Source organism: Juglans microcarpa x Juglans regia, chromosome 2S (assembly GCF_004785595.1).
Source record: "Juglans microcarpa x Juglans regia isolate MS1-56 chromosome 2S, Jm3101_v1.0, whole genome shotgun sequence".
NCBI classification, from domain to species: Eukaryota; Viridiplantae; Streptophyta; class Magnoliopsida; order Fagales; family Juglandaceae; genus Juglans; species Juglans microcarpa x Juglans regia.
In genome coordinates, this window is record NC_054597.1 from 2,406,897 (window position 1) to 2,422,226 (window position 15,330).

Consider the following 15,330-nt stretch of genomic DNA (forward strand, 5'->3'; position numbering starts at 1 on the left):
TGAAGGATGCACGCCAGGAGGGATAATTTGAGGCAATAAGCTTATAAGGTAGTTGGCTAGAGGTGTTGATGGTAAACAAAGGTAGGGCTGTGGAAGGATCAAAACCTCCCGAGACAGAGTGGGGAGTGGAATGAACGCTAGACGACATAGTGCAGAGGAGGATCGTTATTCTCGTGAGAGAAGAAGACCTTCTGATACCATAAAAGGTTTACACAAGTAATTTGCAGGAAAGCTCAATTGAATTCTCATTATCGCAAGACAATATAAATTACAAGGTTGTAGCTAAATAAGGAATGTACAGCTATAAACAGAAATTATGAACAAAGTAATTACAATCCAAAATACATTAGAGAGAAATCTGGGATGACCATGAATCATGGGATTGACGAGAGTGGTGCGTATCATGCTGATTCTCTTATATTGCCTAGGGGCACGCCCATCGGTCTCTATTGGGCGGCATCCTAGCATTACCCATATATTATATAAGATTTTAATTTGGAGACCAAAGTTTATCAGCACAGTAATTTGTTGATCAGCCAGCCCTGTATTCCATGATATTCATCCTGATCGTGCATGTCTCTGGTCAATTGGGCCATTTTATACGGGTTGATTTATTATTATATAGAGGTAATATTGGTCATTCACGTACCACGAAATCACAAATGTCTATACTTTCATGCTTAATCGATCAATTAAATACTTTAATAAAATTACAAACTATATATATAAAATATTATAAAATTCACGTAATATATTTCTCTCTCTTTAATTACACCGTTGTAAAGAACCATGTGATGAACTTTTTTCAACGCTTTACTCGGTACCGAAATGCGTATTCCCAGTTCCGATGTCACCTGACACCTGTCTCTCACCATACATACGAGTGGTAAAGCTATGAGCAAGTTGTCATTTGAGTAATAATTTTATATCTACAGCTGAAAAGTAAAAGGGCATTTGGTCTAGTGGTATGATTCTCGCTTAGGGTGCGAGAGGTCCCGAGTTCAATTCTCGGAATGCCCCCATCTCGTTTTTGTTTTTTAACTTTTATCCAACCAGGGGGTTAGGTGCAAGCCCTTTGCAGTTTGCGGGGGGGGGGGGGGGGGGGGGGGATAAAGGTCAAAATACTAGTAGGTAGTTGGAGTTATTGTACAAAAAAAAAAAAAAAAAAAAAAAGGTTCAAGAAAAAATGCCCCAGCGAATCTCTCGACAAAATAATTAATGTAATGTTTTTTCTTTACGGGAAATAATTGATATGCACAGGCATTAATGTCTAATTGACTATGTTACCAAAGATCTTTTTCTTGATACGTATTATATATAGTTGTTATATATATATATATATATATATGGAACAAGTTCAACAACAACCGAACAAATATACGAGGTTAAAACAAGGTTGCTAGCAACATCCACGAAGTCACAAAAGAAGGCAGAGCCTTTCATAATTAAGTCAGTGGAAATCACACATCAAAGATCAAAGTAGCAGGTGCCGGTGCCAGAGTCCTCTGGCTAATTGGTTTTCCACTTTTTTGGATACGTACGTTCGCTAGTAATCAAAAACCAAAACTATTTCATTTTGAAAGGAGAAACTGGAAGCCCCTAGAAAGATAGATAGTTTCAGCTTTGACAATGAACGAACAAAGGCCACCATCACGTGAAAAACGTTAATCGGAGATTAGGGCAGGTTTGGGGGGTGAGATTGCATGCATAGTGAAACCGAGTGCAGCTTAGGGAAAGCTTTGCACAGTTAATAGGGAAAGCTTTGACCTTTCAAATACCCAATGAGTGAATCCAAGATCCATCCCCGCAAAACGATATCTGGACAACAACACAATCCAGTCCTTACCCAATCTTGTCAGCCCACATGTTGATAAAGCTTTCTATCACATCATCGTACAAGCTCCAAGCCTTGGCCCGCACAAAAAGTCTCACTTTTTTCTCGCTTTTTCTTCAACCGCCCACTTTGGAGCGAGGAACCCGTGGTAAGTTGAGCCAGAAATTAAGAGAGCTTTTGAACGTGTGTTTGTGTGTGTGAGTGTGAGTGTGATCTGAGACATGTGCAACAAGAACAGGCCCCCGGATATGAAAGCTAGGTCTCGGACCAATAGGCAATAGAGAGAGCCAGACAACCACCACCTAACGCTCGGAAAATAAGAACCTAGACCAGAAAGCCAAGTTCCTCAGTCGCCACCTAACGCTCCCCGAGAAAACTCACAAAACTCCACCCAAATGGCCCGCAACCACCGCGATGATCACCGACACCAACACCAACTGAACCTGTTCCCTTTACACCCAGAAAGCCTCGTTGAAGACAAAGACATACATGACGAGAACGTGGCCTTCCTCTTCGACTCCGAGCCAGGCGCTAACCTTAACAGCCTCCTAGCGGGAACTTCGTGCTCGGAGGAGGACTGCCTCTCTGCCCACCGTCGCTAACGTACGCCAACAGCGGACAGGATAACGAGCAATTAGGTGATGTTGTCGGTGGCAAATCCGGCAACAGTAGTACTAGTGCGAGCTCGAAGCTGGTACGAGCGGCCATGAGGAACAAAGAGAGGGAGCCAAGCGAGGAAAAGTGGGTGTGTTACTCAGAGTTACTGGTGGAGAAGAAGGAGGTGGAGGCCGAGGTGAGTAGCTGCGCGGCGGAAGTATGGTGTCCAAAGCGGAGGCCGAGGAAGATGGACAAGGGGTTGTCGTTGAAGCTTGATTACGAGGGTATCTTAAACGCTTGGTCGGATAAGGGCCCGCTTTTAATTGCAGAAGAGTCCCCTCCACAGACTGTGCCAGACTTGCATCATGACCATTATCAGCAGCAACTACTTCTGCATGACTCTGCCAATGTAAGATTTTAACAAAGAAAAGTTATATTCCAAAGTCTTAATTACCATCGCACAACTTAATAATTTAATTTATAAATTATAATAAATTTAATAATATCTATATATATATAAAATCGCCAAGACTAAGTTTTTGGCAGCCAATAGTCTTATTTTGTACTAATTTGCACAAATTATTTCATTACAGGAATTTAATTAGTTTTCTAAATAAAGAAAACGCAATTCTCCTTTCATTTTATGTATCATGACATAGTAATTATATGATATGTTGCATCGAGATATTTAGGCATCAACCTTTTTCAGTCTTTTAGGGACAGAACTGCACCTTAGCCAGCTGTGCTATGGCCCAGTTCACTGACCCGTTTGGTGGTTGGATTCTTGAAATCTTTTGGGACAGGTACTCAACCTGTCTGTAATTTCAATTCAGTTCATTATTTTATTATTATAATTTTTTTTTAATTGTTATATAAAATAAAATAAATAATTTATTTTTTTTAAATTTCAAAAAATATATTATTAAAAAAATATATTATAATAATATTTTATTCAACTTTTAATTTTAATCTCAATTTATTTCATCTCATTTATAATAACGAGACATATTCTTGAAAACGAGACCTACTCTTGAAAAATAATTTATATAAATACTTTCATTTTAATATATATATATATATAGAAATGATTATAAAAATGATTGTATATCCATCGTTGCAGTTTGATACTTTGATCTCTTATTTTGGCCCGTTTGTATTGAAGTATTCTAGTATATGAATGCAACTTATTTTTTCCTAAGCCAAAAAAAACGTAATTTAAAAGAGTGGAAACCCAACAAATATATATTCCCATTTTATGGAAGCTCCTCATTCAAAGGTGACAATCTTCTTTTCCCCTTCCAATAATGAAAAAAAAAATTAAAAGATATATCAATAAGAAATTTTTATAATGAGATCAAATGGTTGCTTGGTTTACAAAATAATTTTACAAAAATAAATTTATAAATTTAGATTGTAAACTTTCATCTTTTCATTTAAACCAAATCTAATGTATGATTTTATATATACTTTTATTTGTAGATCATCTAGCTAGCACTTATGTTTTAATGCGCCAAGCTTGAAATTGCATCGATGTTGGCTTGTGACGGGCATGGAAGTAGCTAGAGGTTATGACAATGCATGAACATATCAAAGTAACAAATTAATGTTGATCGATGATTTTATGGCAGGTTTTAGTTGAGAGCTGGGGCAGCTTTGGGAATGAATGGGCGGTTCCTGAAATGGTTGGAAGCTTGAAAGTGATCAAAGTGAAGGAGGAAGATCAAGATGATGAGGAAGACAAAGATAATATTCATGATTGGAAGAAGAGGAGGCAGATGATGAGAGAAGCAAGCGTGTTGAGATACAAGGAGAAGAGGCAGAGTAGACTCTTCTCAAAACGTATCAGATACGAAGTTCGTAGGCTTAATGCTGAGAAGCGACCCCGTATTAAGGTTATAATTACCCCAGCCCCCTCCTCGGTTTTTGAAAGAATCATCGTATAAATTAGTGGCAATATTAGAGAAATATTTTAACTGCAAAAGTATTATATAAAAATAAATCATAAACTGATGTGTCTTGATATAATATATCAGATTATAAAATTATTTTTATTATAAAATAAATCTAACGAATTTCATAAAACTACGTCAATTTATGAATTTACTTTTCTGTAATCTCTTTGTATATGAAGAGTTCTTGTGACAATATATAGTAGAACCATAGATGGATCTAAAGCAGATAGATCATCTGTATAACTCTAGAATTAATGGCATATGATATTGTTGAACAATATTAATGGCCGATCGATCGAGCAAGTTATTTTCATAATTTTTTAATTCATGCAGTAGTAATAACTATATTTTATATTTCCAACTTTGCAGGGTCGATTCGTGAAGATCATCAGAAGTTGACAAGTCATCATCCTCTGCGGAGGTCATTAACTATCTTTTGTGTTCAATATTTCATCTCTTTTTTTATCCCAGGGGAGAAAAAAACTCTTTTCTTTTGACCTTTGTAATAGTATAGCATATGCACTGCTATATATAATGGTGGCGGTACTTCCAAAACAAACACAAAGAGAGGACAAAAAAATACAAAAAAGAAAGAAAGTTTTAGAGAAAACCATTGAGTTCTATATATGGAGTCCCTGCTTTGGAATAACGGATCAGATCCAATCCTGTTTGCTGCTTAATTAATTTTTGCCTTCAACAGATCACCAATTTAATTAATTAACGTTTATCTGCAGAACACTTGGATGCAAGCAGTTCATTAATCTTGACAGGAGTTATTTATTACATATGGTCGTAAAATATATAAGTACTGTACAATCGTTTTGAAAAAGAACGTAATTTATTATTAAAAAATTAATTTTTTTTATGTGAGTATTGTATTTATTCACTTTTTTTAAAGAGATTGTACAGTATTTATATATTAAATGATTACAAATATCATTTTTCAATATTTAATCAGAAATTAAGGAACCAATAAATGAAGGATGTTGTCTAGCTCTCTGTTTTTCTTTTTCCGAAATGACCCGACCATGATCTGCAATGTTGGTCGGCCATGTGACAATTAGGGACAAAGGTTCTTAAGAACTATGCACTAAAATCTTCATATTTTGTCCAATCGATCATCAGGCCATCGCGTTCCTTAATTTACAAGTAGTAGATCAGGGGATTAAATTTCTATCCATGCAAGTATTGCTAGGGTACGTGCGTAGATTAATAATGAATTTTATATGTTAGTTGATTAGGATATTTACATTATCATTGCTAATATTTTAGGAGGTCAATATTCATTACAAGAAAAATAATATTTGTGACGATTTATTTGCAATAAAAAGAAATATATATGACGAGAATAAATTCATTTTGACAAAAAATAATCATTTTAACAAAAAATAATTGATAAAAAATAAATAATTTTTTTATAGCAATTATTTCTTCATCGCTTCATTCCACGTCTTGAATATCAATATTGCTGCCTATTATTTTTTATAAAAAGATTTGCAAGCTACGTACATAATTTCTAGTTGAAGGGTATAAAAGGTTTTTTCTCTTTTGTTAAAAATCGACAAAGTCTTGAAAATTTAATTTTATATATATAGTTCAAAACCGAGCTGCTGATCATCTTAATAATTATAATTAATCTTTGCTTTTCGAAATTGATGTCTGATCGATCAGGATCTAAAAGTGTATCAAACCATTCATTGTCCTACATCCGTAACGTCCTTTCATTTATTATGATTTATGACGAGAATATATTTAATTGGTTAATATATAGTCACATTAATTCATAAATTGGCACACTACATGATTAAAAATAAATGTTCATAATTCAGACTATAACTACATATATGGTTAATGAGTAGATAGTTACAAATTAAGCTACCTATAGCTACGTATTAATTATATGACAGGAATCTAATGACCATTATATATAATTCAATAAAACTCAATATGATGGGATATTCCACAAGAATAAATTATAGAATGCAAATACTATTTTTTCCCTCGTGCTCTTTACCCATTTGATGTATATGTATATGATAATATTTAATAAAAGTTACAATAGATACAAAAAGATTACACAAAATAAACTTATAAACTATATATTTTCAAGCATCAGTATCAATTTATGAGATAAATTAAAGAGGTAGTTGTTGGAATTCCATGATAACTAATAGGAAATACACATGCTTGTCATGTGCATGTCTCTCTCTATAATATATATAGAGAGGGAAAGGGAGAGAGAAAAGAAATTTATATTTAAAAATTAAAAAAATAATAATAATACTTGTGACCGAAAGTATAAAATTCAAATCATGTTATGAAGCAAATTAGAAAGAAATAGAATCGAATTAATTGATCTGAGACATAATTAAGAAAGCAAAGTTTTATAATTTCCAACGTAATTAAATGCATAGATCACATGATATATATTATATATTCGTATATATAATATATATAATAATATATGTATGTATATCTTACCTTAGCATGCAAGACCTAAAATCCATATAACAGAAACACCAGGACAGCTAGCCAGGGATCCATATATTATGTTGTTACGGCATTATAAAATCTAGAAATGATAGTTACACATGTAAACGCCGCATAATCACTTTAAAAAAATAAATAAATATAAGATTTATGTAAAAAGAAAATTAATTTTTTTTAAAATCTATATTATGTTGTTACCTTAACCAGTCTAGGATTGATCTGGCCAGATCAAAACTCTGCTGGCAGAAGAAAGAGAGCACAAACAGCTCATACACAATCCTCCTTGGGCATGTTCTGTTGTGCTCTCTGTCTTCTGTCAACAAAAATGGCACGCCGACGAGGCCAGTACTGATGATGATCTGCAACATCCATCTCATGCATCAAGATATCAGAAACTAGCTAGGAATCCAGACTCCTACTGCATGATGATGTATGAGGTTTTTCATACCATGCATTGAGAAGATTAATAGACTCCTTTGGTCGGAACTTTGAACAGTACTGATCCTCCAGTAGGTTTTTCAAAGTCGGAGAACGGGAGATTCTAACTTTTTAGGAACATGGAAGTGAGAGAGGTGGGTACGAGTCTTTACTCGCTAGCCAGCAGTAGCAGCAACTTGTTGATAAGAAAGGCCGAAAGGTCGTACTTTCTAGACAGAGCACGTGCTATTTTGAATACGAGGAATACTATATACAACTGTAAAATATATAAATATTATGTAATTATTTTAAAAAATAATATAATTTATTATTAAAAAATTAATTTTTTTTATATAAATTTCGTATTTATTTATTTTTAAATAATTATACAATATTTATTTTTTTAATAATAAATTTTATATTTATTTTTTATTTAAATAATTATATAACATTTATACACCCAAGATTACAAGTATGCTTCTTCTCTAAATATATCACATGCACCACTTTTCTTGAAAATTAAAAACGCCTTTTGAATTGTGACTAATATGCGTTCCTGCATGGTCCCGACTCCCTATAGTATATATCAGTACGGAGGAGCATCTTTTATTTTCATCCTGTTTATTTTCTCATTGAAAAAAGGAAAAGAGAGAGAAAAAACTAAAGACAATAAATTCTAAATACTAGAAAGATCTATCTGATACTCTTGGGCTTAACAAGCTATAGCCCAAATGATCAAAGATAATTGGGAAAATATGACCTGATCTGAAGACTTGATCTGGATCTTTCAAAAGATAATGAGGAAATTAATTACCATCAATAACTTTTTATATCATCTGGAGCTCGCAGCAGAAAATGATATAAAATTACTTACTTACGAACATGGTTAGCTAGCTTTGACTTCATTTAAGCTTTAGCTAGCTAGTATGGATGCAATCCATCGAGACATGGTTTTTGGGAAGGAGAACCCAGAATAGACCCATGTGTTCCATCAAAGCCGATCTTCCTGCAGGGCTCAGCAAAGAGAAGGAATTAGGTGAAACTGGGAAGTCGTTGGTGGGAGGTGATCAGCTTTGATGTTTTGGAGAAGTGAGCGCGCTAATTGGCGAAAGGCCGGAAGATGGCTGATCATGGTTATGATCAAAACTTAGGATAATTGGTTAAATTTAATTAGATTAGCAATACCAAGTAATTGAGGGCGTGCATGAGGGAGGACTAGGTGTACGTGTGATAATTTGGAATACCTAGCTGTCAACATTGGACCCCGTTGCCGGCCTACGTACAGTTTGAGAGCCTAAAATCTAGGGATATGATTGTATGCAATTGATGGAGCCATCTAGCTTTTGGCCGTTCAAGCAATCTATACTACTCTACAACCCATGATAAAAAAAGGCCAGACTTTAGTAATAGAAATAAAGTAACTTGAGTACCACTTTCGCTTTATTAATTCCACAAATTAATTAGTCTATGTCTCGGTGTGCACGCATGGTTACAATATATCTATATATATAATGAAGGAAAAAGCTGATCAGAAATAATTGAGGGAAAGAGGAGACCAACATGATTGATATAACTCCAGAAATCAACATTTCTATTAACATAGTAAGCCATTTGCAACTTGCACATGAGAAGATCGATGTGCATAATTTTTGCAATTTTTTTGGTTTTAGGGTTAGTACTAATGAAAAATCATTTCAATTTTCATACACTAATGGTACAACTGCAGGGTGTTCCAATGGCTGGGCCCCCTGCCAAGCCATAGAGTAGTTTCCTCTCCTTGGTAGCTGGATCTTCCAGCAATAGCACCTTGTCCTTGTCTCTAACACCAACCATGTGTAAATATTCACCATCCTCTCTCTCTTTCCCTTTGAATAGTAGCCTCTGCTCCCTCGTCTCCAAACCAGTCACCAATGACAATATCATCTTCAACTCTCCTGAAAATATTGATAAAACAGGAAGTTTAATTTATCACTCCAGAAGGAAGATCTTCGATTAATGCTTATGAAATTCTTGACCCGTGGCCAAAAACAGAAACATGATGATCTTTCTGATATTAATCTAATTAAACAGAAACATGATGATGATGATCATCTTCAAGGCTTACCAAAATTCGAAGTGGCTTCAATGGAAATGTCATGCCATTTTGAGACAGTTGAGACCCTAACTGTGATCATCCCTTCTCCCACACTCTCGCCAGTCATGTCTCTCATTTGGACAAGCATGCCACCAGGTCGGAGTTCCCATTTGATTTCCCCTAAGCCTTCAGACCCAGGCCTTTCACGTCCTAATTTCATGTTGCTGTTGCTGTTGCCATTACTACTACCACCTCCACTGAGCTTTGAGCTGCTTCTGCAAAACTTCTTTGACCTCAACTTCATCATTTTTCAACCTCTCTTTTAGCTTAATTCTCCCCAATATCTGTCTCTCTGTCTCACTCTCTCTCTCAAAACTCAAAAGTCCGTTGGGGAAGATCGATAAATTAAAGTGTTATATATATAGTCACAGATCAGAGCGAGCATTTGGACAACAGAAAGCTATGAATAAAATACAAGCCGCCTCTAGTTTTGGCATAAAAAAAGAAAGAGTAATGAGGCAATGGGTTTGTGACACATAGTAGTGGTGAAGAATATGGGCGCATGCATGCGGTTTGTTGTGCTGCTAATTTTGTGTGTGACTGTGTGTGGGGCGGGGCTAAGGCACATGGGTGGGGTGGGTGCATGCTTCAGAACACGCTTGCTTGATTAGCGGGCCAAACCCACTCGAATACACTGGTCGGTTGGTCTTTTAATTAATTAGTTAACTTGTAACCCATGCATTAATCGCTATAAAAGCTATCTCTTAATTAATTATCACTTCCTTCTCCTTATAGAATAAGTTAAAGAAAACAGCGTCCCATGATATATATGCAAATGGGTCATGATTAATGTCCCATGCATGGAATATATGTCACAATATTAAACAAAGAAGTAAAGCATTTTAATTTGGTCCTGACTTGTAAACTCATTTTAATTGGGTTTAATATATATGTTAGGTTTAGGTAGGTGGAGTGGAGCTAATACAATATTTCTTTATTAGGTTCGCCATTTCTTTGCTGATCTATAGGGTATCAAACCATGTGGGAGAGATCGAGTACTTAAAAAAAAAAAATATATGCCAGGAAATCATGAAAAAGGCAAGCATTTTCTATAAGCTTTTCAGCTGTAGACACCCCCCGCCCACATGTTCGCGTAATGGCCGATGGATCGAGATAATTAATTAATTAAGCTCAAGGATTGTTCTCCCTTCTGAAAACCAGTTAGGCTACGTAGGTGGGACGGGCCCTCCTTTGCTCATATTTTGTAGTGCAAACCCATTTTTATATCCAACAATTATCATCATGCATTCGAATATATGATCTAATTGCTGGCCTCAACCTCAATGGTTTTTTTTTTTTTTTTTTTAATTTCTACGATTGATTGAATCGTGCGTTGGAATATTAATTATATGACCCGATCGAAAACAATTCTTTTCTTTTTCTTTTCTTTTTAACTGCCCAGGAAACTTGTTTAGAGGCAGTATTTATATTTGGGCCGAAATCAATTCATGTATCGTGTATGAATTATTGATGCGACCAATTATTAGTAATAGTCTGATAGATATATATATATATATCTATAGGATAGTTATAGGGTTACTATCATTTTACTATCTATTTATTACTTGTAATGTATTTGAAATTTTTTATTTTTTTATTATTTTCTTTTAAGTATTTTTTTAACATCCTTAATCATTAAAAAAATTAAAAGAATATATATAATTTTACTAATAATCATTTCTTTAACCATTAAATAAATAAAAAAATTTTAAAAATAAAATATAAAAATAATAAATGGACAGTAAGAGAATAATAACATTTCCCACTTGTATAAGGGATTGGATTGATTATTAATGCAGATGGAACAAGCTGACTGATTCTTTCACGCGATCCCATGAGATTTGCTTCTTGTTGGCATGCTAAAGCTGAAGATATGGCTAGAGATTTTATGCGCATCGAGCCAACGTAACGTTGATCTCAACTATAGGGTAATTGCATGCATGGGGGCCTTCTTGTTCCTCGTCTATTATTATCATAATTATCATTATCATTATGATCATTACATCGAAAGGTGAGATATTCATATTTCTTCTTGATCGATCTTCTTTTTTTAAAAAAAAAAACGATTCCTAAATACAAGACATCTTTTGAGTATCTAAAGCTACATAATATTAAATATATATATATATATATATATATATTTATATACTTAACCAAATTTACATCAAGTTCTCCTCCTCATGAGAAAACTCAGAAAACGCTAATCTATAGTTTAGGCCCAAATTTGTTTTACTATGACGTAGTCGTTACATTACATATATATATATATATATATATACATATACATATATATATATATAGAGGTATCAAAATTTGTTTTAAATTCTTTTTATGTCGCCTTTTATCTTTGATCGAAGATTAATGGAAGATGGGCAGGGAGCTTTAAAACTGTTTATCGAGTTGGGGGGGAAATATCAAGAAGGTAACATTGGTGTTTGCTACTAAATGGCTACCAAGTACTGATGGCTTGTGAATGGAGAGAACTTGAGTACCAATCATGTGTTTGAGACTTCTCACAGATCAAATGGAAGGGTACTTCCACCTGGTCTGGATTCTGTAACCATGCAATTTGGTTGATGATGGGAAAGGCTAAGAAGTGGTGGGCAGCTTTGGAGATCCACTACAAGGCCCAAAACCAATTGTAATACGTAGTATTGCAGGCTAGGAAACGAGGAATTTGGAGATTGGTTTGCTACTAGATTGCTCAAAAATTCTTAGAAGATCTCAAATCCATATTCAATATGTTGGTATTTTTTAATAGATTGTATTTAGTAGGAAGATTTCTTTTTTTAATGTAACCATTGCTTTCCTTAGATTTTTTTGTTGAGGAAGTTTTAAACAAAATCGTTCAAAGTCACAACAATTTGTTTAATAGTGAATCCATATGAAAAAAATTTAATTTTTTAATAGTAGATCCTGTTCTTTTTCAAAATAATTACGTGATGTTTACGCATGTATATAGAATTATTCAATAAATAATTAATTTTTTTTATTTATATCTCGTATTTACTCAATTTAAAATGCACTCCACGACTACAAATATTATTTCTGGTTTGGATTATTTCGGTGGTTTCCTAGAATCTGAAAAAACATACTAAGGTATAGTATTTTGAAGGGGGGAAAAAAAAAAGAATTTAAGAGGTAGAGTATTGAGGGGTACGTAGGATAGAAAAAGTTGAAGCTATCTTTTTTGTCTATCATTATACGAATGGTGAGAATAATGATTATGTGATTAATCAAAATAGATATACCAGCATGAATGGTAGTTTGCATTATGCAACCAATTATACTAGACCTGACATTACTTATGCAGTAGGAGTACTTGGTAAATTTACTACCAAAACCAAGAAGAGATTATTAGTATGCAATGGATTGAATAATCAAATATTTATCCGTACAAAATATTGTGGCTTCTTTTATAGAAAATTTCTTGTTGTACTCAATCGAGAGATATAAATCTTGGCTTGTTGCCAATGGCTACAAACAACAAGAAGGTCTAGATTACTTGGACACTTTCTCAATCTCAGTCTCTCCCTCTCTCTCTAGTGGCCAAGTTAACCATTATACGTTGCTTATTAGTTGTTGCTACCACAAACAATTAGCATTGATGCTACTCGACAATGGTTTCATAAACTCTTTGCATGCTTACTTTATCATGGATTCACTCAATCCAAATGTGATTACTCATTGTTTACAAGGCTAACAGGTTCTTCTTTCATTATACTGCTAGTTTATGTTAATGATATCATTGTTGCTAGTAATGATTCACAAGCAGCACAATATTTCAAAGTTTATCTTCACAGTCAATTCAAAATAAAGGATTTGGGCAATCTCAAATGTTTCTTGGGCTTGGATGTAGCACACACAAATAAGGGCATATTTCTATGCCAAATGCATTATGCCTTAGAACTTCTTGATGATACATGTTTACTTGCTTGTAAATTAGCACAAGTTCCCATGGATCCCAATCTCAGATTAGTGAAAACAAATGATAATTGCTTGCCTGATCTTTCAAATTATAGGAGACTAATGGTTAGAATGTTATGTTTGACCATTTAACAACCTAATTTAGCAAATGCTGTGAATAATTTGAGTTAGTTCATGAACAAATCTGCTACTACAAATCTAGATGTTGTGAACAAAGTGCTACATTATGTGAACAACACAGTTGGGAAAGGTATGCTTCTTTGTTTTTTTTCCCCCTACAAACTCCACCTTGTATTTGAAAGGATTCTCAAATTTAGATTGGGCCACATGTCCAGACACTAGAAGATCAATCACTAGATTTTGTATTTTTCTTGGGGACTCACTCATTTCTTGAAAATCCAAGAAACAAACTACTGTATCATGATCATCTATATAGGTTGAGGCTAAATATCGAGCTAATGCATTTAGTGCTTAATTGTGAATCACATGGTTAATCTCTTTGGTTAGGAATTTTGGTGTAATGCATTCCTCTTCAGTTGTGCTATATTGTGATAGTAAAACAACCTTGTATATAGCAGCAAATTCGATCTTCTATGAGAGAATCAAGCACATCGAAATTGACTATTATCTAGTTAGTTTAGTTACCAAAGCATTACCACCTCACAATTTTCTTTATCTCCTTTTCAAAATGAGAGTCATGAACATCCATTCCGCATCTTGAGGGAGTGTTAGAGATGATAAAGTTTAGTTATAACTAACAGCCAACTGTAACATAGCACGTGTAAATAGTCCAGCTATATATATTAGTTTTGTAGTCTAGTGTAACTGTACCGAAAGCAAGAAAGAAATTACATGTTCTTGAAGCTCCTGTTTCCCTTTCCTTCTCTGTTTCTACATCCCCGGTTCCTTTTTCTTGGATATTTCCTGGTGGTTGTAACGATGAAACTTTTCTACAACCTTCTGGCTTTTTCTAAAGATATAATTAACTAATGGTTGAATGGAATATCAGGGAATGATTGTTGAAATAATTTATTCAGCAAAGTGCCGACAACAAAAAGAATGTGGATTGATAGAAACTTTTGGAAGCTAAAATCATAGAACATATAATGTAAAAGTTTTACTTGCCACCAAGTTAATGTCTTATGATCGCCACGAGTACAAGTTGGTCTGACTGGTTTATCAATTTTTATGTCGCAGGTTTCAAGACAATATGGAAACTGACTCAAGAATCAGACACAATTGTGATCGAGTTCGGAAACCCTTTTTTTCAAATGTATAAAAAAAAAAAAAAAATAGACACAATGACCTTATGAATTAGAGCATTACCTTTGTAAAGTTCAAATTTTGATTAAAATTTAAGTTTTGGTTAAAACTAAAATTTTTAAAGAGGTTAATTTATATTGGATTAATCATTCTAAAGTTAAAATAATGATATAATATTATATATTTTAATAAATTTTTTTTATATTTTACAATTATACTTTATATATTAATTAATAATTTAATTTTCACTATTCAAACAAATTATTTAAAATAAAGAAGAAATGAAGAGAAACGAAAAGAAGAGAGAAAACGTGAGAGGGAGTGAGAAAAGTAGAAATATTTTTTAATAAAATATTTTTTTGGTTGGTAAACAGTAACTCGTTAAATATAATTTTAATTTTTTATTTATTGTAATTCATAAATTGATTTGAATTGATTTGATTAGTCTAAACATATTAATTTTAAAAAAGTTTAGTTAAAATTTGAACTTGACTGAAATTTAATTAGACCAATATCAATGGTCTTAATGACAATAACATGCATCGAGACGTACAATGCCTGATCAGATGCCTCTGAATATTACTCTGCCTGCAGGTTGCTTCCTCATGATCCAAAATGATACCTTCCCTCCTCATGTTTCTAACCTGAAATTGAAGGCGAAGTCTTCATGATCATTGGTCGAGACTTCTTCTTGTACTTTTTTTTTTTTTTATAAT

General features: G+C 33.7%; 1 protein-coding gene, 1 non-coding gene and 1 pseudogene across 2 annotated transcripts; 2 read left to right on the top strand and 1 right to left on the bottom strand.

Moving 5' to 3' along the window:
* Window positions 1–948: 948 nt before the first annotated feature.
* On the top strand, window positions 949–1,020 carry TRNAP-AGG. Its single transcript has one exon. It is a non-coding gene; the product is annotated as a tRNA-Pro (tRNA).
* A 1,079-nt stretch (window positions 1,021–2,099) lies between these two features.
* On the top strand, window positions 2,100–4,993 carry LOC121253624 (annotated as a pseudogene).
* A 3,844-nt stretch (window positions 4,994–8,837) lies between these two features.
* LOC121253623 (BAG family molecular chaperone regulator 2-like) lies at window positions 8,838–9,902 on the bottom strand. The gene is made up of 2 exons (XM_041153613.1): window positions 9,395–9,902; window positions 8,838–9,224 (listed from the first exon to the last, which is right to left on the bottom strand). The coding sequence occupies exons 1-2, from the start codon at window positions 9,669–9,671 to the stop codon at window positions 8,992–8,994; spliced, it is 510 nt and encodes a 169-aa protein (XP_041009547.1). The 5' UTR covers window positions 9,672–9,902; the 3' UTR covers window positions 8,838–8,991.
* Window positions 9,903–15,330: the final 5,428 nt, after the last annotated feature.